This window comes from Danio rerio, chromosome 2 (genome assembly GCF_049306965.1).
Source record: "Danio rerio strain Tuebingen ecotype United States chromosome 2, GRCz12tu, whole genome shotgun sequence".
Lineage (NCBI taxonomy): Eukaryota > Metazoa > Chordata > Actinopteri > Cypriniformes > Danionidae > Danio > Danio rerio.
This window is the reverse complement of record NC_133177.1, coordinates 28599318-28626755: the sequence shown is the minus strand read 5'-3', so window position 1 is coordinate 28626755 and position 27438 is coordinate 28599318. Positions and strand designations below refer to the sequence as shown.

Here is a 27438-nt window from a genome sequence, read left to right as displayed (position 1 = left end):
CATTATATAACATTTTTTTATTTTCATAATCTTCCAAAAGAAAAAAAAATCATGCGAACACCAGATCCATCTCATCTGAGCACTTAAGAGATCATAAGTCTCATCTTTCACCGTCTCAAAGCAAGACATATCAGTTCCAAAAGAAAAACATCCAAAGATATAAAACTCAAAAAAAAGATAAAAAGAAAAAAAAAGTAGCACACTAACAAGTTTGTGTTGTTTACAGCTTCTGTAGCTGCCAATAGCTGAGCTGTCCAGAAGATCAGTTTTGCATAGCGCTCAATGTGCTAGTGATAAAAATGATGAACCAGGATTGTAGCATTAGTCAAGTTTAGTTTCAGCTTGTTTTCATCTAATAGTCCTGATAAAAGTGTAACACACTACAGCAGTTGTATTGCTCTGTTTGTTTCTTTTTTTTTCTTTTTTTATAAGAAGTGCTACTTGCAAGTCATTAATCGCAGAAACATGTCCAGTTGATTGTCTCCGGTCAGCGAATTCTTAATGAATTCCTTCATAAAGCCCCTGCCCAGTCAGCTTAATGCACATAATATAACACTGGCAGTTATAGATATATCATAATTTAAATGTCCCCTACCACTCAGTGGCAGAGTCAATCGTATGGCAAAATAAAATACAAAGACATTTACAGTGGCTATATAAAATAAATGTCCTAAATGTCGAAAAAAAAAAAAGAGAGCTACACTACAGTACAAGAAAAAAGCTACTAGTAAACCCATGAAAATGGCTGGCCAAACAAAAACAAACAAAACCACTTCACATATATAAATATATTACACTAATTACATAAACCAAAGAGTGTGATGGGGTGGAGGGAGGTTTGGCCATCGAGCACATTGAAAGACACTTCTACGATCCAGCTTAACGTGCAGAGAACTATAAGCAAGCATAGATTGAGTTCCATGTAAACATTGTGGCTTTGTGGTGCTTTTAATCCAATGGCGTGAGATTGGGAGCAGGACTACCTGTCTGACCGACTAATGAAAGGCCAGTATTTTTGCAATTACAATTTGTTAGATGTTTCATGTTGAATGTGAAAACAGCAGAAGAGAGCTCAAATCCATATGGATTGAATTTAGGTGGTTTGATTGACTGGTCAACCAAGGGGTTAAAGGGATAGTTCACCTACAAATGAAGATTTGCTGTTAATTTACTCTACCTCGGATCATTATTCTGAGATTTTCTTTTGCAGCTTTGGAACATTAAAGAAGATTTTCCTTGGTGATTAAAAAAATACCTGGCTTATGGGAGATTTAAAAACATTTATAAGCAAAATAAAAATAAATACCCATGGCTTTTGCTTGATACACTTGGTCTCTTATAAAGTGAAAATAGATGCATTATGTGAATCACCAAGGATCTTCATTCAAGTTGAAAACTTGAAATGTTCTACACTGCCCAGCAGGCACACAACATCATAAGACATTAACATAAGGTTAGATTTAGGTTGTGATGTCAGGTGACCAAAATTCAATGTCTAGTCAGCGTCTAAGGACGTAACTTTGATGTCCAATATCTACGTCAAATGATGTTGATATTTTGTTGATTTTAGGTTGTGTTGGAAATTGACCAAAATCCAACTTGAACATCTTAAACCAATAACATGTTGACATCAAATACTGACATTTATTCATTAGGTATGGCAACCAAAAGCTAACATCTGATTGACGTCATAGCTGTAACATCATTAGATCTGTCACGTCACGTTTGATCACGTCTAGGTGTAACATCATTAGACGTTGATTTTTGGTTAATTTTAGGCTGTACGTTACACATTAATGTCAGCCTGACGTTGGGTTCTGACGTCAACCTGATTTTTATTTCCAAACAAAATGTAACGCCCCCACAACAATGGGGTACAACGTCAATCTGACATCATATTGACAACCTGTGCCTACTGGGTGAAGACAATCAAGTCACAGACATCTTATATGGCTTAACAATCATTCAATTTTCATTTTAAGGAGAACCATGTCTTTAACTATGGTCAAGTCAAATAAACAGTGATTTATTGCTCTCTCTATATGATTACAGGTGAAATTAAATACATATATATTGTTTCTGTACACTGAGGATGAAAAGCATGAATATATATAATATAAATTATTATTATTATTTTTATCTCAACATTCCTTGAAAAAGATGTGACCATTTCGTCCCCAGATAAAAACGTATTATATAGCTAAGAAAGGACATTTCCCTAAAAAAAAAAAAAAAAAAGCACTTTCAAGTCTAAGATTGTCCTGGTCAGTTTATCTGGAAATAAATAGAGGTTTGATGTCTGTAGTTAAGTTCAAACACTCAAAAAAGTCACAACTTTCTGTCTCTTCTTTAAGCAACAACATGCAATACCATCAGTGACCACTGGGAGGAACATATTTGCCACGTCCCTTAAAGGGATAGCTCACCAAAAAAAAAAAAAAAATGAAATCGTTATCCACTTGTTACAAAACTAATATGAATTTCTTTGTTTCTGTTGAACACAGAAGATGTTTGGTAGAATGCAGGTTGTAAATCAACTGACATAGTTTTGAAAGTCAAAGGCTATATTCTTCAACACAGCTTCTTGTGCTCAACAAAAGAAAGACACTCATATAGATTTGAAACAAATTTAGGGTGAGTCAATTTTCTCTTTTGTGTGAACAACCCTTTTAAACATAAATGTGCAACACAGCATAGCACAGGACATGTGCTAATCTCATGACTGATATAGTTTTTTTTTTGTGAGTTACGTGCCACACAACTATAAAGTCTCTGTATGTTTTCCCTCCCCACCCTTTAAAAATATATGGCAGCATTACATATAGTTCCACTCACATTAAAACACATTCTAAAACTCATTCTAAAATTACTAAAAAGTCCTTTTTTCACATCAAAGTCTTTGTGAAGGGTGGATGGAACCAGCCGGCAGTTTTGTTTCAGGGTAAAGTGGATGTGATATCAGTAAGAGAGTGAAACAAAATGAGTTTACATATACATGTTAAGACATATTGCACATAAAGCCTTTTTTGTGGGTGTCTGAAACCTTTTGGTTTTAGAATTAGTTCTATTGCACACATGCACACACACACAATTGTCCTTAATGAAACGTAGAAAAACTTTCTCCTTTTTTCCCTTTTTGACACGTGAGGGGAAAATATGGCGTGGTGGTTCTCCATTCAACATCACTGTGTGTAGACAAAAAAACGGCAGATTATGCCGATAAATCAGATATGACCAGCTTATCCATTTTATTTCCAATGTCTGAGGAGACTGTGAGCTCATCGGACTCGTAATCGTCATCGAAAGACCTGCAAAAGCAAGCACGCAACAGTTACGCTTCCCACCGTATGAAATTCAGCCACATATAGACCGTATCTCAGCGCTGTGCAATGTTGTGAAGTCTGTAGCAAATTCATTCCATTACAGAGCGCATTGACTCACCCCTCGCGTAGCTGTTCGTTGGCTGTCTCCTCTGCCACAAGAATCTCATACTCTTCAGAGGCATACTTGTCCCAGTCTGAGGGCTCTGGACCGTCACTATCCAAATCCTGATTCGCACACACACACTTACAATTACTGAACACACTCACAGAGTGCAAACATAGATGACATTCAGCACAGTGGATCTAGATATAGATGCAACCCAGGAAACTCGTACCTTCTGCACTGCAAAGGGATCTCTTTGCTCATGGTCCAGGTACTTCTCCAGATTGAAGAATGTGTCGTAGAAAATGTGTGCCATCCTGCAGCGCTTCAGATCTCGAAGAGTAATTTTACCTGCCAAGATATGTCACCGGTTCTTTACAATTGCATATGCGTTCATTTACTTTTTAGTCAAAGCAGATTTCAGAGTATTCAAAGTAAACAATTTATCAGCATGTCACATTTTTATTCAAAACATTTCAGTAAATGTGTAGTACCTACACATTTTTTCTCTTGTGAGCATTTAACTGATATGAAAAGAAATAAAGGCTTATTCACACCAAAAATGATGACTATAATGATATTATGCTATATCAGTGTCCTCGCCATTTGTTGATATTCTGTTTATTCTAATTGATTGTCTTCCACTTTCACAGATATGATCATACCAGTGTGATCAGTCTTGGCTTGTCCCTGAAGTGTACGATCACACTGGTGTGATTAGAACTTTCAGTAGGTCACATAATCAGTTGCTACTTTCAAATCTGTTTTTCCCTGATGGTTCACATTGTGCCACAGAAAAATGTTCACATTATTTCTCATAAATCACTCAGTTAAACAGCGACTTCATGTATTTCATGAAAAAGTTGATTAATTAACATGTTATATATGCAGTGGCTCAAAATCTCTAACATACATCACCCATTACATCAAACAATATGACCATTATTATCCTGTTTAAAATCTATGTTCTTTTATATATTTGAGAATCGGAATAGCAGATATTTCACAATATAATTAAAATATTTTAGACACTGTACTGCCTAATCATCTTAATCATTAGAGTTACCATCCTTGGTGTAAACAGACATTAGGAAGAAATAATGGAATCAGATGTGTGTGATAAAAACCTCACATCTTTTTGTTTTGATTAAATATTTTAGATAAAATGTCAAACTTAAAACGCGTTCTTTACTTGGACATTCTGGTTTGACTAAGTCCAGCATCTGGCACAGGAGGTCCTGGAAAGGCAGTGGTTCAATGCCCATCCCCTCCATGCGTTCACACTGCTCCTCGTACAAATACTCCAGTTCAAACATGGACAGAACACCATCTCCATCCATATCCATACAGCGGAACCAGTACTCTATACTGAACAGGAAGACAAAAATATATAGCATACAGTAAAGAAGTGAAGATCCACATCTAAAATGTTTCTAGTTATGAATCTCGCATTCACACTACTCTGTTTGATACTATCTCATAACATATAAATATGCTAAGGCGATGCGGTGGCGCAATGGGTAGCACATTCACCTCACAGCAAAAAGGTTGAGCTTCGGCTAGGTCAGCTGGCATTTCTGTGTGGTGTTTGCATGTTCTCCCCATGTTTGCGTGGGTTTTCTCTGGATGCTCCAGTTTCCCCCACAAGTCCAAAGACATGCGGTACAGGTGAATTGTGTAAATGGGCCGTAGTGTATATGTGTGATTGAGTGTGTATGGCTGTTTCCCAGTGATAGGTGATGGGTTGCAGCTGGAAGGGCATCCGCTGCATAAAACATATACTTGTTCATTCTGCTGTGGTGACCCGAAACTAATAAAGGGACTAAGCCCAAAAGAAAATGAATGAATGAATAAAAATATGTAAGTACAATGTATTATTGTTACAATGGAGACTGGTTAATTAATTTATAATTAATCTAATATTTATTCACTTAACCAATCATAACACATTCTTTGAAAGACTAATGTCCTCAATCAAGTTAGTAATTTTATATATTATAATACTTAATTTTTTTTTATTACTTTATTTTCATGGTTTCAGCATGTTTGTGAGCTTTTTTTCATTTTTATTTGTTTGAAAAAGAAACCTATCAAGATTTATTTTTAATTACATTTTATTCTAATTTTGAATCTTATTTATTTGATTGTTTCCAAAGCAATTATTAATTTTAAGATAGCAAAACCTTTTTGTAATTTTTCTTAATGTAGTGACTTAAAACTCAAATACCTAAACAAAAAAATAAATATTAAGGTAAACATGAATTAATGCTACATACATATAAAAACTTAATACATTAACAAAAACACAACTTTAAAATGAAAATTCTATACCACCGTCAATACCACTCAAAGATAAAATAAGCTAAAATAACAGTTTAAACAATGAGTTTTTTTATTTTGGGATTTATGTTAATTACCTTAACCTGTAACAGCATAGGTTCTCAAAGCTGATCTAAAGTAAAACTTGGTGACAGCAGCATTTGCATCTGCCTTTTTACCTTGTGGGGTTCTTTTTGTCCTCCTCTGAAATGAGGAACCAAACAAACTCTGCATAGCTCATTCTCCCCTCTCTCTGCACTGAGTTTCCCCTTAGAAGAAAAAAAAAAAAACAGGTCTTAAGCCACTTATAAAACACTCAAAAGTCAAAATCTCAGAAATGACCTTTGTTCTCCACAGCAGCTCCTACCTTGTGACAGCTCCTGAAAACAGCCTCTCAATGATTCTGCTTGATGAAGCTTTGCAAAGAAGAACAGAGCAGACACACATCAAAAGTAGGCTAATGAAAGGCATAGTTTACCAACAAACTTAACTATTGTGTGAATATTCGCTAAAACAATGATAAAGTTTAATAAATGAGACTTGTTTCGAATGGATTTACTGTGTACTTACCATGGTCATTGTACCTGGCCAGGTCCTTGGGGTCAATGAAGAGGTCATGGTCACTGTCAAGCTCCCAGAACTTACAGTAAATAACATAGAAGTGCTCATAAGAGAAATAATCTGTGATCTGATTGATGTCGTCCTCTTCTTCCAGCAAGGCGAGCGTCTGGTGAGATGGTAAGAGTGGCTTCTGATTAAACAGTCCCTTCAAGTTTCGGAAATTGAACAGAATGCACTGAAGAGCCTAGAGTTATGATGGCATTTAACAGTGTTTACCTGGAGGAAGTTGCTTCTCCTGAGCTCTGTCATGTTGATCTTGCCTGTCCAGGAGCGATTGACTGTGTAAAATATTCTCTGAATCACCTGGAAGACAGAGAGAGGATGTTTTATCAAAACTTAAGCTAGACTCAAGTGCTCACTTCATCTCTAAAACACTGACATGAAATGGAATTGCAATGTGTTTGGAAACACTTCATCTTAGAGCAATCGATAATCAGAACTGACTACTTTGGATGTAAACCTGAAAAGTCTTTAAAGTTCTCTGCACATTCTACACCATATTGACCATGGTGCACAATTGCATGAAGCCTGGATGATTAAACAAGATCCGGAAGCAATAACATCAAATGGTATCTGGTCTAAGACAACTGTACCGGCCACTGAGAAATGAGGCTATCAGTTTGTTGAAACTGCATTTGATACAAAGTTTCAGAGTGTGTTAGGGCTGCACAATATATTGTTTCAGAATCGATATCGCAATGTGTTCATTCGCAATAGTCGCATCACAGGATATGCAATGTTGACTTTGTGTTATAATTGAACATTTGCATGTGTTTTTGAGGAGTTTATGATTTTAAAAGCATTCAGGCATTGGAACAAGAAATTGTTCCATTTGTAACTTTAAAATCGATTCATTTTATTGAATGAACTTTATTTTTAGAACTGGATTACTGTACCTGTATACTGTTACACTAGTAAAGCAATAAAACACTGTTTAATTGAATTGTATGTTTTTCTTTATTGTATTGACCCGAGCTTGTAGATTGTTTATTAGATTATATGCAGCTGCTCTCCAATACAGAACAATCCCAATCAATCTGGTGAAATTGTATTCATACAAAAATATATATTGCACAATAACAAAATATTATAATGTTATATCTCTCCAATAGCCCTAGAGTGTGTGTATGCATTCAGTGGACTAGAAACATGGTGGCTTCTGTTTTATTTCATTTTCATTTTAAATTGGCAACAAAGTGAGGTGTGTTTTTATTAAACCTTTCAACAATATACCCTCATTTCTTTCATAAATATATTTTACTTAAGTTACAAAAATGATTGCATAGGAAATGCAAACATGCATATCAAAGTTTATCAAAAAATAAATAAATTATTGGCTTTAGTACATAAAAAATAAGAATTAAATAAATCCACAGAAAAAATAGCAGTGGAATTATGTAAACAAACTCTATTTTTAAGGGTTAAAATGATATTAATCCTACACATATGATAATATTGTAAATTATCCAGTGCCTGTAAGTGTGTGTGTGTGTGTGTCTGGTTAAAACTAAAAAATTGCTTGCACTTTAATAAATCATAAAATCTGACTTGACACACAACTGCACAATAATTATGGTTACAGAACGTAAATGTTATTTTAATTTAAAAATCTATCAAATCTCAATATCAAACCTTGTGCTCATACTGTAAAAACAAGTGCATCTGGATGTCTTGATTAAGCTGATAGCTAACTGTTATATACTAGAAAAAATAATTTCACTCAAACATGAAAATGCCTTTTGATGCTGTTTCAAACCTGCATGACTTTTGTTGAAAAAAAAAAAGTAAAAAAAAAAAACATGACTTGACAAGACACTGAAATCCCTATAATCTCTAGAAATAACCGGTATAGTGCTTTTAAAAATGAGAATACTGAATTATTAGCCCCCCCTGTTTATTTTTCCCTAATTTCTGTTTAATGGATAGTTTTTTTAAATACATTTCTAAACTTGAAAAAAGTTAAGGGGTTTAAAAGTTTTAATAACTGCTTTCTAATCACTGATTTCTTTAATCTTTGCCATGATGACAGTATATAATACTTTAATATATATTTGTTTCTAACAATCTAATGATACTATATTTTTTATAATGATGGTTTGCTCTGTAGACTATGGAAAAGGCCTTAGGGGGCTAATAATATTGACCTTAAAATGTCATTTAAAAAATGTAAAACTTCTTTTATTCTAGTCAAAATAAAACAAATAAGACTTTCTCCAGAAGAAAAATTATTATCGGAAATACTGTCAAAATGTCCTTGCTTTGTTATGCATCATTTGGGAAATATTTAAAAAAGAAATAAAACAATTAAAAGGGGGGCTAATAATTATGATTTCAACTGCATATTATATTAATATTATAAAAACTTTTGGAACAACATTTAGCATATACTGTAATGCCACAAAGGCTGCTAACGTTTATTTATTTTACTAATAGATTTACCAATCTATTCATTGATGTACTCAGTAAATATACATTCAAGATACTAATTTGCCTGTCATCCACATTTATATTTGGTGGTTTTTATACAAAAGCATGACAATAAATACTTCATGAAATGTGGTTGATTTGATAACAAATGACTCTATATTTCAAACTTCAGAAGTATGAGGAACAGAACAACAATTAAGAAATTGAATCAAAAGCGTTGCTCTATACAGCGCTTGATTCTGAAGGTACAGTCATCCAGTGATTGGTTGTACTGAGTTATATCTATAGCCCTGGGGTGACAAAGGCCTCAAATAAGAGCAACAATGACATCAGTGTGGATTAGCATGCATTTCCTGGTAGATCAGTCCTCCTAAGAGAGATTGGTACCGGGGTGTGTCAGCCAGTGCGCCAGTGCAAGGAACTGTCTAAATATGGGTTTGTGCAAGACCAGGGTCAGCGGCCTGTTAGTGGCATCCGTGTTTCCGTGATGTCAGGCCACTTTGACGCCATTACCCTTCCCAGCCCCTCGGCAGCACGTGTTGCAGCTGTTCCGCACACAGACAGACAGGCGCACTGGGCTCCACATCTCACTGTTTGGACGCTCCACCGGCTCAGATAGCCAGATCTGATTAACTGTAAACACTTTAGTAAGCTAACGAGGCTTTCAAATTCAAAACCAAAAGTATTCCAGCAATGCTACAGATGCAGGTAAGATGATCAAGCCATGACATAGAAAAGTCATGCACCTGTTGACGCAAGCAAGCAAAACGCAAGTCTCTTCTGAATTTTCTCTCCACAGAAGCACTGATTTTTCATATAATGCTCTCAGTAACTAAATGTTTCTGTTTTGAAAATTCATAATTTGAAATATAGAACAATAGTAAATACAGATATAAATAACACTTACTATTACAGGGACAGTTCACCCAAAAATGGAAATGACCCAATCATTTACTCTCCTACATGTGGTTTTAAACCTTTATGCATTTCTTTCTTCTGATAATGACAAAAAAAAGATAATTTGAAGAATGATGGTGGTTTCCTACCCACTAACTTATATACTAGGAAAACAATGACTTTGAAGGATAATAGGTGTCAGCTCAAACTATCTTCATTTGTGTTTAACTGAAGAAGGGGTCTCAAAAAGGTTTAGAACAAGGATGAGGAAATGATGATAGAGATTAAATTTTTTGGGGAACAATGCCTCTTATAGTGCCGTATCTCCTTTTGTTCCTAATAAACATTGTTATTCACAACGCTTTATGGGATTAAAGTTGGTTCAACTTTAAATTTTGAGGTAACGAACTTCCGAACATTTTTGAGTTTATTCAACTTAAATCGAGTCAAGTGCAGTAATTGGGTTTAAAAAATTTTTTGAGTCAACTCAAAAATGTCCTGAAGTTTGTTGCCTTAAAATTTTAAGGTGAGTCAACTTTGTTTTTTCTACAGTGCTTATTGAAGCCCTTAAGTTCCTGATCTTGTTCACTTTTGTCTAATTTTGCTTTAAATCAAAGTCTGTAATGCTGCAAATCACCTTTTGGATTACAATGCACACACACACACAAACACACACACACAAAACAAAACAAAAATAAAATGCTTCCTATGCTATAATGTTATGGGATGTAGTTTAAAATAAAATGTAGCATCTAATGACAACTAAATCACAACTTCAGTAATCGTATCCCCATGAGAAGTGTCCTAACTGTTCCACTTAGCACTTGATAAAGTTACTTACTGTTGTGATGTACCGGGAATGGAATTCAGGAGCATCTTTTAAAAAAGTCAGCCCAGGATGAGTATCCACAATGTCCTGATCACAAAAAAATAAATGAAATTCCAGAAGCATAACTGTGAACGTCCAAACATAACAGTAAATGTTATATAAACAATAAATGTATATAATATAATATAATATAATATAATATAATATAATATAATATAATATAATATAATATAATATAATATAATATAATATAATATAATATAATATAATATATTCATTCGTTCATTTTCTTGTTGGCTTAGTCCCTTTATTAATCCAGGGACGCCACAGCGGAATGAACCGCCAACTTATCCAGCAAGTTTTTTTCACAGCAGATGCCCTTCCAGCCGTAACCCATCTCTGGGAAACATCCACACACACATTCACACACACACACTCATACACTACGGACAATTTAGCCTACCCAATTTACCTGTACCGCATGTCTTTGGACTTTGGGGGAAACCGGAGCGAAGGCAGGGAGAAAATACTAACTCCACACAGAAACGCCAACTGAGCCGAGGTCTGAACCAGTGACCTAGCGACCTTCTTGCTGTGAGGCGACAGCACTACCTACTGCACCACTGCCTCGCCTATAATATAATATAATATAATATAATATAATATAATATAATATAATATAATATAATATAATATAATATAATATAATATAATATAATATAATATAATACAGGCAAGAAGGTCGCTGGGTCACTGGTTCGAGCCTCGGTTGACGTTTCTGTGTGGAGTTTGTATGTTCTCCCTGCATTTGCGTGGGTTTCCTCCGGGTGCTCCGGTTTCCCCCACAGTGGGACATGTGGTACATGTGGTACAGGTGAATTAGGTAGGCTAAATTGTCCGTAGTGTATGAGTGTGTGTGTGAATGTGTGTGCGGATGTTTCCCTGAAATGGGTTGCGGCTGGAAGGGCATCCGCTGCATAAAAACTTGCTGGATAAGTTGGCGGTTCATTCCGCTGTGGCGACCCTGGATTAATAAAGGTACTAAGCTGACAAGAAAATGAACGAATGAATAATATAATATTTTTCTATCTTCATTTAGTTGATTGTTTGTCTGCTATGTTAATTCACTGTGTTCATCTTATTTCACATGTTATTTCACTAAGACCTCTTTTACTTATTGTCAAAGCACAATTGCATATGTACTTCATTCAAACTAAAGGGTTAAAGTTAGCAACTAGCATTGACATTGAAAACAACACAATGCATTTAAAGTACAATGCTCCAACCTGTAACAGAGGGATAAAATCTTCTTGTTCCAGGTAAGTGCAGCCTGGTTTGGCCAACAAGTAAACAAACTTGGATGCATCATCATAGCAGCTGTGCAATAACCTGTGAAAAATAAAATGAGGGCAGAAACCTCAATCCAGTGCCACACAAGATTTATAATGCACTTTGTTCAAGTAAAGTGACATGCGCTGACACTTACTTTCTCCATGTTGCAATAAATGAGTGAACAGAAACGAAACCTGTCCTCTCTCCACCAGCGCAAATAAACATTGGTGATTTCCAATAGAGGGGACACCCGCATGCCTGTGAAAATAATATGCATGAATTTGATGTTTTCCCAATATTTTAAATAGCCCTGGTATATAAAGCCACATACACAATCTTATTTTTTTTCACAGAAATAAAATAACGCAGCTGATATCACATTTGCATTCTATTACTAAAATCTAAATGATATGATATTCAAAATCCAAATATAAATGAGTGTAAATGTCAGGATGAGTTATTCTGTTGATGCTTCCTTTTTATATTCCATCGTTTATATATTATTCAAAATCAGTGCAAATAAAGCACAATGTTATGAGCTGGCATCCATCATTGTGCCATGCCAATACAAATCGGCAATGCAAATCTCCAAGCGAGGACTTTGCAAAACAAGTGTCAGCTTGCATGTTTATTGCCATCAATCCAAGACTACGGAGAGAATCTCCAATATTCTAAATCTCATTTTAAGCAAAACAATTCCCAATTTGCATGCACCTTTGCTATCTTTCCCATTTCATAAATGTCAGCTTTCTCCTCTTCGAACTCAGTGAAGGCCGCTTCGATTTTGGCAATGGCCTCGTCGTAGTTGGCTGCACAGTTTGGAAGGCCTTTGGGGAAGTAGAAGCGTGGAATGTTTATGGAGGAGGGTGGTGGTGTGGCCACTACTTTGGCTGGAGGAGGGCTGGGTGGCCGTGGGGTCGGCGAGGACGGTGCAGGTGATAGTGTTGGAGGAGGAGTTCCAGGTTTCTTTTCAGGTTGGATCTATTGAAATACAAAAAGAGACGATAGAAAGAAACAGGATATCAATACGTGCAACAACTTTTAGGCCTTAAGTTTTTTTTACAAGGCTTTAAAAACATTGAGCTGAAGAGAAGAGGAAAATAGAAGTGACTTTCCAAAACATATCTTAAATAGTTCAGCTGAGGATGTGTCTGAAGCAAATGGAGGATGTGGAAAAAGGTACTGCAAATCACCCAGCAATAAGATGTTTAGGTGTTCTTACCACACAAACAAAGCTAATTAAATGCTAGCTTTAATTTCCTTTTGGTCATATACAGTATACCCTGTTGAACTTTGCAAAAATTTAAAATGACTTCAACCGATATTGAGAAGACTCTTCAAAGATGCATGTTTTTTATATTTAGTGCAGATCTTCTCATAAGACTTTTCTAAGCTTTTTGGATTCCTAGACTATTCCAAGCAATTCCAAATATAAATGTTAGAAAGATTACAAACAATTTATGACTTTAAAGTCAACCATTACGCTAAAGATGCTTAAATGGAAACATAATAGCTAGTGATCTTTTGGAGGACTTTGTGTGAAATTTTCTCTAGGTACTTGACGTGCATGATGATGTCTTTCAGTCATCTAACATAGTCATAGTTGGATTATCAGTAAAGTCACAGCAGGGCCTTATCAACTTTCCTGCCAATGAGATGACAGAAACTTCTTAGCAAAAATAAGACAGATATTTTCCACTTTACTTTCCTGTCCCCACCAAAATGTCAAAGATTAATTGATGGGGTTTAATTACTTTTGCTTTCAGCCATGTTTTTTAACTATTGGTAGAGTGATTCAGGCTGAACTCCCATTGGACTGGACATATGATTGGCACATGTTGCATGGTGATCCAAAACACTGCATGCGCACAGTCTAATTCATAGGCCCAACACTGACAGCTAAAGTCCGTTTACTTCATACTTTTCTGACAAGACCTTGTGACACCAAGGTTAAACTTCTAATGACAAGCTGTGGAAATGTCCAAAACATTCTATACATAGTCTTGACATACTGTTCTTATTCTGGTCTCTGGGCAAAACTGTAGATTCATAGTGTACACCTAAGGCAGCTTATTTCTGAACAGCACAGTCTTACTGTCAATCAAACAGAAACAGAGCTGTTGAAGTGTGACAAAAATTTTGAAGATGAAAACAGCAAGCAGGACAGGCCCACATGAATGCATTGAAGAGAGCAGCTGTGGCTCAAGCCTGGCCTGGCCCGTCTTGTCCACTCCCTCCCCCTTCCCATGCAAAAGTTCCAGTACGCAACACTTGGACACTGTATTCCTCTATCTCTATCTCACCCCCTTCCACTGTCCTATTAATAAACACGTTGGTATCTGCCTGTGAATAGTTTGTCTTGTCTGGCATGTGAGAGTTAGCCATGGTATTATTTGCAGAACTACAGAGGTTGGCTACTGACCTGGGCTTGCTGGAAAGATTTGAGCCTTTTCTTGAAACGTGATGGAAGGACAAAGTCACATCCGCGGGCCAAAAAGGCCAGTTCACCCCGCAAGTCGGGATCTTCCCTTAACGAGGCCTCCTTGATCATCATATTTGCAATGTCAAAGGACTCAAAAAGTGAGAAATGAGAAGAAGCCCACAAAAAATACAACAACAAAATGCACAAGCAACTCCCAAAGTATGTCCTCAGGGACTTCCGTCAAGGTGGGTCAGTCTCCGTTCAGGAGCTTGCAGAGAACTCCGTTCTGGCCAGTGTTCCTTGTACACTTGTTCTCCCAGCGGTCCGCTCACTTCAAAACTCTCATTGGAAAGGTTTTGTCCAGGGATGCAAGGTGGATGTGTCTTGGCACACAATGCAATTCCTAGAATCTTGCCTGGTACTGTGCCGGCTGGAATCCAGAAGCATTGTACCAGAGAGGCCAGGCCGCCAGCCTCCTGATTGCCCTTCGAAACTACAAAACACAAAATCTCAACACAAGTCCATAGCCAACGGGTTCGCAGCCCTGCGAAACATGAGCTGCTCCGGGGTCTGCCTCCCAGACCAGTCCCCTCTCTCTCTCTCTGTACCAGTCCTGTCCTGTTGAGCAGGGGGCTGAACACACAGATACAGAGGGGAGGGGGTAGGCTGTGTCAAATGTCTGTATGGGTGAGCAAGTTGTATTATGGGAATGGAAGCCCCCTCCCAGCCCCAAAGAGAAAGACTAAAGTTAGCCAGAGCACAGATGATGTGCAAATTGCTCGATCAAGACTTTGTTTACGTGCAGAGGAAGGCAGAGAGAGAGGGGAGATAGCTCAGTGAGCCAGATCTCTGCAATATACGGCTCCCGAGGGTTCATGGGGTGCACTTGGGGAGTGGAGTAATGGGACAAGTCAAAAATGTTTCAGGGCACTGTACCTGCAGCATAATGTTTGCAGTGCAGAGAGCTTCCTTTCTGCTTTAGAAACCTTCAAAGCAAATGACAATCGGACTTAACACTTGAGGTAGACAAAGCCTACTATTTGTGGAGAATGAAAGCACTGATGAGTCACTTCACTGTTCTCCACTGAATCACAAACTCTAAATCAGGGGCTCTCAACTTTAGCCCTCAATATCCAATTTCTTTCAGTTTAACTCAAACTTTAATCAAACTTATCTGGCTGGCTGGAACGTCAAAGCAATATTGAAGACCTTGGTTAAATTATCCAGGTGTGTTTGATTAGAATTAGAGCTAACGTTTATAGGACTGTGGATCTCAATGGCCAGAGTTGAGACCCCTGCTCCAGGTAAATAATAAATTATTTGTGGCTGTACACATTGACTGACTTCAAATGTCATAGGTTCTCCATTTGATCTTTATGCAAAATTTGGCAGGAGGTATAAATCCAAATAACTTTGGCATTAGGAGTGTCCTGCAGAGCTTATCTCCAACTTGCTCCATCCCACCTATCTAAATGTATCTAAACAAAACCTTGATTAGCTTGATTAGGTTCAGGTGTGCTTAAATATGCAGGACAGTGGTCATCCAGCAATAAGATTGGACATCAATGCTGTAAACCATTTCAAATCAACCTTTTTGACTGCAAGACCCCTGGCTGTCAAAAAAAATATTCAAAAAGTCCACAAGGCTTTTAAAAGTAAGTGACAATCTCAGTTCTTCATTGTTGAGAGAATGAATAAAAAACTTATTTCAAGCAATTGTAATTGTCTTTAAATAATTGTAAACTGAACATTTGCAGAGACCCCAATTGGCATTGTGCCTGTTTTAGGTAGATTTAACAAACAAGACTATGATGGAATTGGAATTCCATCCGTACACACTAATGCTGCATCCAAATTCAAATACTATCCATCCTAAATATTTTTAAACAACAGAGTGTGTTCCAAATCATAGTACGCTGAAATGAGTATTCCAAAGTTACACGAGTGGTCTACTATTTCCAGTAAAAAGTGTAAGGCCTTGCATACACTATTGACAGATGCTGCCTGGCTAATGCACTGGACTTGACTTCAATTAAAACTACAAACAAGGATATATAAATTGTCAAACTACATATGCGTGAAACTGATGGTTAATCTTAAGGCAGTCAAGAAAAGATCAAATCTTTTAAATGATTGTTAATTAATATCTAACCTAATAGAACCTACTTATTTAACATTTTCTGCTTTATATTTCATGTGCAAGAACACAAACTTTTATAAAGACGTGTTTGGTCTATTTCTTCTGAATGCATAATTATCCAAACACCTGAGGAGATTTCTGTGCACGAAAGACCGGCGAATGGCTGAATAATGGGCTGCTGCATCTTTAATAACTTAATTATTTATGGTAGAAATGTGGATAATGTGACAAGATGACTGATAGGTTATCCAACTAAACAACAGAATGATCCATTATTGAGGAAGCAATATATACCAAAGCTTACACACTCAAAACTTTGTGTTTTTTTCTTCACAAAATGAGTACATACTCTCATCCATCAAGAAAACAATTATATGATAAAAAATATTCAATCATAAATTTGTGAATTAATGTTCACTTTAAGGATGGTAAGCATGAGAAAAATGTAAAATTTCTCTTTAATTTGCCTCATCTCTGAGATCAAGCCCATATGCAAGTAAACAGTCCTAGTCTACAATCCATAATACCTGTGTGAACTCTAAAACAAACAGAACACTAAAAAGATACAGTGACATCTAGTGTCTGTGTTTATTCATTATCCAATGGCTCTATCTTACCAGAAATTCACACATCGGGTATACTGACAGACAGCTGTATTAATCGGTGCCATGTTTACATTTTATACGCACAAATAAACCACTGAACTTTTCAAGAAGAAGAAAAAACCCAAGGTAACGACGCTGATCTCTTTGCGTAACTAAGCTCTAACACCCAGCAGATCTTCTCCCCTTTCCTTTAAGCCTTATAAATAACACCCGCTGTACAGGAGGCCTCCTGACATTTCAGCTGTACATAGCAATCCCAGCATTCCCTGTTCTGTCTCTGGCAGCTGTTAGGAGAATATCAAACGCATCAAGATTCCTCTGTGGGCAGGGCAGAGGGACATAAAGAGGCCTGCCTGCTGCTAACACCATTAGCTTCATCTAGCGCAATGGCAGACCATTGGAGGAGAAGAGATGCACAGTCTCAACTGCATGTAATGAAATACTTATTCTTGTGGTGGCCAATTCTTAGCCTGAAAAACAAACCAACCGTAAATAGAAAATTAATGAACTTCTCTTCCATGAATTGAGTAACCTCAGACCCCGATTATAGTTAGCGTGCTTCTGACTCACACTGTATTCTGGAGCACTATCTAGTGTGAAAAAATGACACAGGTTGAATACGAACTTGCTTCCCCATGGGAGCATTATGCCCATTACGACTCATGTGTGCATGCGCATTATGGCCGCAACATGGTCAGGACTGCAGATAGAAATTCTAGCCGTTTTTTAAGTTCAGATAAGGACATGGTGGACAGTTGCATGATGCTGCACCTGACTTCAAATCTAAAACTGAGCAAAACTCATTATTTTCCAAATTAAAGCCCAAATATAAAGCCTCATGTTTCATTCATACTCAATATTAGAGAGTGCTCTTGCACAAAAAGTGCATATACATGACTCATAAAAGCATACTTAAGACATTCAAGGAAATTCATAATATCAACAAAGACATGCAGCTATGGCTGGAATAAAATGCAGATAAAAATGTTTTGACTGGTAAAATGTAAAGAGAATTACACGTGCATCGTTCTTATTTTCATGTACTGTTATACCTTTCGTTACTGTTTTACTTTTTGATTTGCGTTTTCCTTCAGTAATAAAACAATTTTAATTTGTTAAAAGAAAAGAAAAGAAAAGATGCAGCTCTAGCTTTCAGACAAAAAAAACAGAAAAAGATTTTTTTTCTTTGAAAGAAATGGGTGTATTTCCTCACATAAAACTTTTGTATGATTTCAAATGCATTTTTATGGTCCAGGCAATTATTTAATAATACATTTTTTCAACACTAACATTTAAAACCCCTTTTATTAATTGCCCTTTATAAAAAAAAAAAATATTGTTAATGTTATTGTTAAAATTTATTAATGAGCCTAAAGCCTGTGTATTTTTAGTTGATTGCACTTCTTACACAGACATGATGGCTATCTTATCACGGCGAACGGCCAAGAAACACTCATCCAGTCCAGGACTTTACTGTCCTCTGCTGCAGAACAATATAAATACTTGAGTGTCACCTTGCCTGGTGGGTGGCTGTAGAACACAGTGGCACTGGATCCAGGGTCACATTCTAAAGACTTGTGATGAATTTCCCCAACATTGTAGACATAAGTATTTTTATATTGCAGTATCTTTGATTCCAAGTCTTGTGCAGTGCTGGCTGAGAAATGCATACCATATTGGTCTCGAACTCCAATTAAAATAATCCGACTGTTACAACAGCTATATATATATATATATATGTAAAAAATTATCTTTAGACATGTTTTGAAAATATTTAGAATCAGTATAATTGCACAATTAACAATTCATTATATTAAAGGCTGTATGTTTAAGACTGATATAAATTAAGCTTTCTCGTCAGGTATAAAGTAATTTATAATGTATAAAATTACTATATTTTATTTTATTTTATACATTATAAATGACTTTATACCTGATGGCAAAGCTTAATTTATAACAGTCTTAAACATACAGCCTTTAATATAATGAATTAATTTCAGTTTTGCTGCTTAATGTATTAGTGAATAAATCTTTGATGAATAAAATGTATTACAGCAAATGTAATTGTATTTAAAACACTCACTCTCTTACTTTTTTTATTGGCTTATTCCGGGATTTAAAGGGGTCCCATAGTGCAATGAACCACCAATTACTTTAGCATATGTTTTATGTGGCAGCTGCACTTCCAGATGCAACCCAGCACAGAGAGTAAACTAACTTGTGAACACCCAGTGTTGTAAAACACCCACACACTCTCTCATTCACACACAAACATACTCATTTACTAAGATACAACATTTAGTTTATCCAATTCACTCATAACACATGTCTTTAGACTGCGGGGAAATGTGTATGGAAAATTGTATTTAAAATATATAACCTGAAATGATAAAGACAGATAAACAGACAGACGGACGGACGGACGGACAGATATATAGATGTTATAATATAAAAATGGAAGAGATTTTAAAAGTAAAAAAAATATACATTCAAAATCTGTAACCTGATTAATATTTGTTTGGTGAATAAGCCCAATATGATTTTCCCAGAATTCCCTGCACGACTTTTTATGCTGACATTACTGCAATTTTTTCCTCAGTTACTGTATGTACAAAGGTAAAATGTGCTTCAAAAGCACTGGTGAATTAACACTACAAATGAAAGAAATATGGAAGATTACCATAAAATTAAAAAAAAATGTTTTATGGTTCCTACCTCAAAATTTACAGATTTTTTACAGCCTATATATATATATATATATATATATATATATATATATATATATATATATATATATATATATATGGATGGATGGATGGATGGATGGATGGATGGATGGATGGATGGATGGATGGATGGATGGATGGATGGATGGATGGATGGATGGATGGATGGATGGATGGATGGATGGATGGATGGATGGATGGATGGATGGATGGATGGATAGATAGATAGATAGATAGATAGATAGATAGATAGATAGATAGATAGATAGATAGATAGATAGATAGATAGATAGATCGATAGATCGATAGATAGATACGTGTGGTACATTTTTATTGCATGTAAACAGTCAGAGCTTCTGGGTGCTAAAGGAGGGATGGGCATTTCATTGCTAGCATAAGAGTGGTTTCGCTGAGACCAGCAGAGCTGTGCAACGCTGGGAAATCCTATGAGCAAGTAGAGTTAATACACCCCCTGCCTTCCCTTTCAGCCGCAGAGTCACACCTGTCTGCCTGCTTATGCCAGCCAGCTTGTCCTAGGACGTGGTGTAACAGTGCCCGGGCCTCTCGATGGCTCTGCAGGTGCTGAGTATGTTCTTGCTCTGACAGGAGCCCGACTCATCACACCTGTCTCCTTCCCATCATCCCGGACACTGCAGCACCACGCTGAGTCTTCAATTAACGGCAAATCCGCTCTATGAGATTCCAGAGGTATCAGAGCACTTTACGGGTGTCATCTGTCCACTGGCATGACCTATCAAAACGATCTTCTTAACCTTTACATGACAGTTTCCCCGCTACAACATCACTGGCTTTCTAGGATTTAGATAAACTTGTGGTGTGATAGTCTAAACGGCATGCGCATAGCCCGATAACTCTGTAATCTGGTTAAATTTGTTGCATTTGTGGGAATAATAATGTTTTCATTCCATCGATTTTCAGCAGGTCTCAGTTGCGCAGTGTTGGGATGCCATTGTCAACTGAAGCCCAGCAAGCACTTCTTTGCCTGCACAACATACTCACTTTATAACTTCACAATGTGCATTCGGCATTGGCAATAGGCAGTATTGGGCACCTCCCGGGCAAAAATAGGTGTTTGCTTTGAGCTCCAAATACTAAGAAAAAGCACATAGCTGACTTAAAGCAGTTATTCCGAGTTTAATTTCAGCTTTCAAAGCTATGCTTAGTGTTTTGATTTATGGCACAGCAAGTGCAGGACAGGCCTCCGAGACTGGAGGAGGATGGGCACCGAGGTGTTATATTAGATCCTTACTGAAAGTTAGGAGAGCAGACAACAGTAAGAAGAGGAATAGGATAACTGTGCCTGCATTTCACAGATGGATACATAGAGCAACTGACAGGAATAAACAGAGAAAATAATAAATATACAATAGACAGAGAAAAATAGATAAAACTTGCTGCTGGTGTACATTACTTTTTTTCTGTCAGACGAGCATAGTCTGAGTAGTTAAACATTTTATTCTGGCTTTTCTGTGTTTTATAAAGATGTTAGATAGCAGCTTTTATTATCACAAATGTGTCCTCAAACTAATTCATACACCACCATGGAGGTTAATGCATGTTTTATGAAGCAGATCAATCTGTTTTTGTAACAGAAATGTTTCACATTTTTAAATGATAAACACATTGTATGAAGCAGTGTATTATACTGTACGCAATATACTGTAAAATGTTATGAAGAAGTAGTGAATCAGTTTTCTTTTTCATCTTCTTCTGTGCTAAACAAACTATGTGATAAGTGGTTACTGGATAAAGTGAGGCCTGTCTAATCCTAATCCCGCATAACGTGCATTCAATCACTGCCCAAAGTCAGTCATTGGAGTTTATAATTTAACATTTTAAATATCTGTCGCAAAACACGTATGTGTATGCTTTAGATTGACAACAGATTTATGTGCTTTTTGATGCTTCCAAATTAAAGCCCCTATCCAACACTATTATACAGTATGGAAGAGCCAGACATTTTTTTTAACTACTATGACTGTGTTAATTTGACTAAAAAAAGTAATATACACCAAGGATTGCTTATGTATTGCTTGGTATGAGTAAGTAATGGGACCATTTTCATTTTTGGCTGAACAATTTTTTTAACTTTTCTAGTCATCTCAACTTGCATCAATCAAACAGGCTAAAATATTAACTTTCTTTTCCAAAAAACCTGATTAAATAAAAAAATAAGTTAAAGACATTTTAACGTAAACGAATGACATAACACTGCAGAGACCGTGACAGATAGGAAGACAGAGACAGATATTGAGAATAATACAGAAAGTGACAGATAGAAAATCTGATTCATTTTTATATTCTGAGTAAGACGAAAAAAATGTTCATCCAATAAAAATTTGGCCCACAATTCCCATAATTCTTATAAGTAGCCCAAACAACAACAAATGTAGATTTGTACAACTGCACAGCCATTTACACAGATCTACCGTTTGCATGTGCACCACGTTCACATGCACAAGAAAGAGAGAGAGAGAGAGAGAGAGAGAGAGAGCGGTAAAAACAAATGCTGAATCAAAACTTTTTAAAGTCCTGAATCAATATTGGATAATCTTTTGCATGCTGGAGAAAGGACGACACCATGGCTTAAGTATTTCTTTTAGACAGGTAATGTTATGCTTAACTATTTTAGTCATGCAAAGCTTGTGTAGATATTGTTGTTTTATAAATGGGTTATGTGCACAGAAGTGTTGTTCAGCCACTAAAATCTTCCAGCCAAAGATTGATGCGACTATTTTCAATTTTATAAGGATCTTTTACTGCATCGATAATGTGGATTTTTATTTAGTTTAACAACAAAACAGAAGTAAATAGAACTATTTTGCCTAGCCTGCTTTACTGAGCTGAAGTTGGTTATTCACCTTGGTTCCTTTTTGAACAATGACAACCTATGACACGCTGTATTGTTTAACATGCTACTTTAAATATTCGGTCTGAAAAAGCATGTAAGTATGGCTTATTAATAAGCGTAATTCCTGCACCCCCCTGGCCAACCACTACGCACAGCAGTTTTAGGAAAAAACACGTGAGAGAGTAAGACCAACGATCCACACATGCATAAAATATTGCACATTATGACAAGTATTGCTAACTACACAACTGAAAATGTGCTGGATAGAATTCAGTTTTTCATTGGGAATTGTAGTATTATAAAAAACTATCCAACTGGTGAATGACATGATAGAACGTCTCTGTGATTTTTAATGTGTGTGTTCGCGTGATTTCAGGAGGCATGGCTTTGGAGGCAGGCAAGTGATTGTGTTTCAGATTATATTATGATAATGAATAGCATGAAGGCAGATCACCTACCACACATTTTCAATCTTACTTAAACAATTAAATGCAGACTGCTCCAGATTACAATAATTTGGTGAATTGTTTGTCATGACTACAAGTTGTAATTATTACTTATTATAAATTCATCTCTGACTGATCTTTTGCATGATTAGTTCACCTAAAAAATCATCACTAAACATAAAAAAACGTTATTATGGATAATAAACTTTAAAATATGAAAATTACAAATACAATATGCAATTTTGAAAACATTTGAACATTTGAAAAACATCTGAAATCTGCTGTTCTACATTTTAGGTGACAGAAACTTTCCGCCGTAGTGTAACATTTTTATTGCTTTCAAATGCATGACATAATATCAGTCTTTAGCATAATCTAGGTACTGATGTGATTTATTTAATTTGTGTCATTAAACGTACTAGATCATGTGTCCCGAATTACATAACAACACAACCATCTTTTTAATATTGACACTATCCTTTTAGCCTTTCACACAGTATTAAAGCAAACTGGTGTTCATGGCGCATAAGCCAGCCTGTACACATATCTCCTCTCTGTTATATCATGTTGAACCCAAACAGTTGGAGTGACTGGGGGCAGATGGCAGAGGCCGCAGTGGTGCAGAAAGAGAGAAGCGGGACCAGACCCATCTCATCCTCACCCGCTCTGACGCAGGACCCGCTGCCATGTGTGTAAAACGATCCTCAAAGATAAAGCTTCTAATTTGCAGTTTATTTCTGCAACAGGCACTGGGCAGACTTTAGAAACACATACAAATACCCCACCCTCACCACACACACACTGTTTGATTGAAAATAGAAGTGCCAAATGCCATCACCATAGCGATAACCCTTTACCTGGACTTCTGAGAGCCTCTGGGGAATGTGGGGGGCATGAAAGGGACCTTATTTCCTCACACACATTCGTCAGAGGGCTGAATTGAGGAAGTGGATTTTATGAGGGCCTATTCTATTCCGAGCTGGATTTCCTCTAAGAAGAGACACACGTTGGAGCCGGAGAAAGAGGTGCCATTAAAACTGCACATCACAAAAGGAAGGGCCTCTTGGAGGATGGGATGGTTTTTCTAAAACATGCAGATGCAGAATATTCCGAATGAGATTTGATCAGAGACAGAGTTTGGCGATTTGACCTCAAATCAAAGCCTCGATTAATTGAGAATAATTTACCTTGGTTTTGATTTTTGAACGATTTTTTAAAAACATTCAATATAATTATTTATTTTCTTATTCTGGAAGGTACGAACAAATACACTGGCAACAAAGAATATGATTTACATGTAGCAGAGATTCATAATTGCCCAGTCCTAATTAAAGGCATGGAATTTTGAGGATTTATACAGTAAAAGTCCATTTCTTTTTCACGCTTTGGTAGAGGAATTTAAAGTAATACATTTAATACTCAAAAACATTTTATTTTAGTTTTTTTTATTTATTTATTTATTTTTGTTTAGATGTTTTCACGTGTCAAATAGATATACTGCTGAAAACAGATAACTACATTGACACATACTTTATATACAGTTTCTTTTTCCCTACATTTGAGATTTTGAAAATCAAAATAAAACCCATTACAATCACTAATATAAATATTAATTCAACAATACAAATAAATCACCATTATTGTTATTATAACCATTATTATTATTGTTGTTGAAGTCATAAAAGGGCGGCACGGAGGTCAGTGGTTAGCACTGTTACCTCATAGCAAGAAGCTTACTGGTTCAATTCCCGACTGGGTCAGTTGGCATTTCTGTGTGGAGTTTGCATGTTCTCCCTGTTTTTATACCCCCTGCGTGGGTTTCCTCCGGGTCCTCGGGTTTCCCCCACAGTCCACATGCACTATGGGTGAATTGAATAAACTAAACTGGCTGTAGTGTTACCTAAACCCAACAACTACCTTACAAACTATTAATAAGTAGTAGTAGCAGTCAATTGAGCCAAAAGTCTTAGTTAATGGCTTATTTACAGTGAGAAATGTATATTAAAATAAAATGTGACCATAATAATAATAATTATTATCATCTTTATCTTTTAACTGTTATTTAATAAATGAAATAATTAGGATTATTAGATCATTCAAATCATTATTAGATCAAATAAATATATTGTAACTACTACTAATAGCAAAATAAATAAATAAATAAAATATAAAAGCATCTCATGTAATTACTCTACACTTGCTTTACTTATTTTAGCATTATATATATATATATATATATATATATATATATATATATATATATATATATATATATATATATATATATATATATATATATATATATATATAATTATAACACTTTAGGACTGTAATTTAAACAATGCATGCAGACTAGTCATGATTCTGACAGTATAACCTTGGATAAAAAATATCACGGCTTTACAGTTGTTATCGAGATTACTGCTCTTAAATATATATTTTTAAAATGTCTGGGTAAAAAACAAAAACTTTTTCCCCCTTTGAAACATTTAAAATATTTTGCAACAGTAAACATGTCAGGCTAAATAATTCAAATAACAATTTATTGACTTTTGCTGTCTTCATAAATTTCAAAACACAGATTTCTTTACAACTAAAAAATGGCATCTTTGGATATCTTTTCTGCTGCAGATACTGTTGTCCTAAAAAAACTAAAAAACATTAAAAAAATAAATAAATAAATAAATAAAATATATAATATATATATATATATATATATATATATATATATATATATATATATATATATATATATATATATATATATATATATATATATAAAATCTTACATATACCGTAGGAATAGTATAATGGAACACTTTGAGTTTTACAGTACAATCTTGAAACCTTTCCAAACCGTGGTATACCTTGAAAACGGTTATTGTCCCATGCCTGGTGCAGACTGCTGACTGAGAAGTATGTTATTACTTATGTGAATATCTGACAGCACTGTTCACTGGGAAGCTCAAAGATGAAACAAACACTTGTCAGTTGTCTGAACTGACATTTACATGAAGTACTGTTGCCATTGATTTGTGGCAGTCCTGTGTTTGTGGCTCTTGCTCAATACAATCTCCACATGCTGTTGTTTACCAGTCGAATGCCATCTATTTCAGGGCAGGTCAGAGCAGACCGGCCAAAGACCTGCTCATGTTTTAACAACCAAATAACGGAGAAAAAAAAACACAGAGAGCAGTGAAAACATTCACATTACTGAAGCTACTAGTGTCAATACGCTTTTTTGTTGCAACATCATTTTATGATTGGATTCTGGAAATATTGCGATTAAACTTTAGCTCATGAAACACAATACTCAAATTAATTAAATTAACACCACAATCTCATTAAACTATGTGACATGCTGATTTTTATCACAATAATCATTAGCCAAATAAAAACTTTAAGGGTATTATTAGCGTTCACACAACTCCAAATTTTTATTCAGTTCAATTTATGTTTATTTGTATACACTGTAAAAATGCTGGGCTCAGGGCTCCACACCAGTAATCTTAAATAAATTCACTTAATAAGTATTACCGATTTAAGTACTTTAAACATAAAACATAAAAATCGGGAAAAAAAAAACTGAAGAATTGTGTTGTTTTTCCTCATTTCAATCAAGTAGATTGTTTGAGTGTACACTGTAAAACATTTTTGGTCTCATGCAATTCCTTCATATTGTCCCAACACTTAGTTGTTTTTACAAATTTAAGTGGATTAAACATAAAACAATTAAGTTGCCCCCCCCCCCCCCCAAAAAAAAAATCTAGAATGTTGTTTATTCAGCTCATTTAAATGAGTAGTTTGAACAAACAGCAAACATCACTTTTTGAGTGTAGTACTTTCACAATAATTATCAGTTATAGTAAATATAGATATCAGTATATATTTACAGTTGAAGTCAGAATTATTATTATTACCCCCCTGCTTATTTTTCCCCCAATTTCTGTTTATTGGAAAGCAGATTTTTTTTCAACACATTTCTAAACATAACAGTTTTTTATAACTCATCTCTAATAACTGATTTATTTTATCTTTGCCATGATGGGGTGAAGCAGTGGCGCAGTAGGTAGTGCTGTCACCTAACAGCAAGAAGGTCACTGGGTCGAGCCACGGCTCAGTTGGCGTTTCTGTGTGGAGTTTGCATGTTCTCCCTGCATTCGTGTGGGTTTCCTCCGGGTGCTCCGGTTTCCCCAACAGTCCAAAGACATGCGGTACAGGTGAATTGGGTAGGCTAAATTGTTCGTAGTGTATAAGTTAGTGTATAAATGTGTGTGTGGATGTTTCCCAGGGAACGATGGTTTGTTCAGTAGACTATCGAAAAAAATATGGCGTAAAGGGGCTAATAATATTGACCTGAAAATGTTTTTAAAAAT

The 27438-nt window shown here is 35.8% G+C and overlaps 1 protein-coding gene across 2 annotated transcripts in view; it reads right to left on the bottom strand.

Annotated features, from left to right (window-relative positions):
* ppp2r3a (protein phosphatase 2, regulatory subunit B'', alpha) overlaps nt 1–27438 on the bottom strand; it is a 119597-nt gene continuing 92159 nt past the window's right edge. Inside the window, exons 1-13 of one of the 2 annotated variants that reach the window (XM_005163406.6) lie at nt 14274–14828; nt 12566–12832; nt 12006–12109; nt 11806–11908; nt 10532–10606; nt 6583–6669; nt 6316–6472; nt 6113–6161; nt 5925–6014; nt 4619–4794; nt 3659–3777; nt 3442–3548; nt 1–3308 (exon numbers count right to left, since the gene is read on the bottom strand). In XM_005163406.6, the coding sequence (XP_005163463.1) occupies nt 3212–3308; nt 3442–3548; nt 3659–3777; nt 4619–4794; nt 5925–6014; nt 6113–6161; nt 6316–6472; nt 6583–6669; nt 10532–10606; nt 11806–11908; nt 12006–12109; nt 12566–12832; nt 14274–14405 (1563 nt within the window). In that variant the 5' untranslated portion in view covers nt 14406–14828 and the 3' untranslated portion in view covers nt 1–3211. Of the gene's footprint in view, nt 3309–3441; nt 3549–3658; nt 3778–4618; nt 4795–5924; nt 6015–6112; nt 6162–6315; nt 6473–6582; nt 6670–10531; nt 10607–11805; nt 11909–12005; nt 12110–12565; nt 12833–14273; nt 14829–27438 lie in introns of those variants that run through there. The other variant, XM_009298556.5, reaches the window with a different exon arrangement.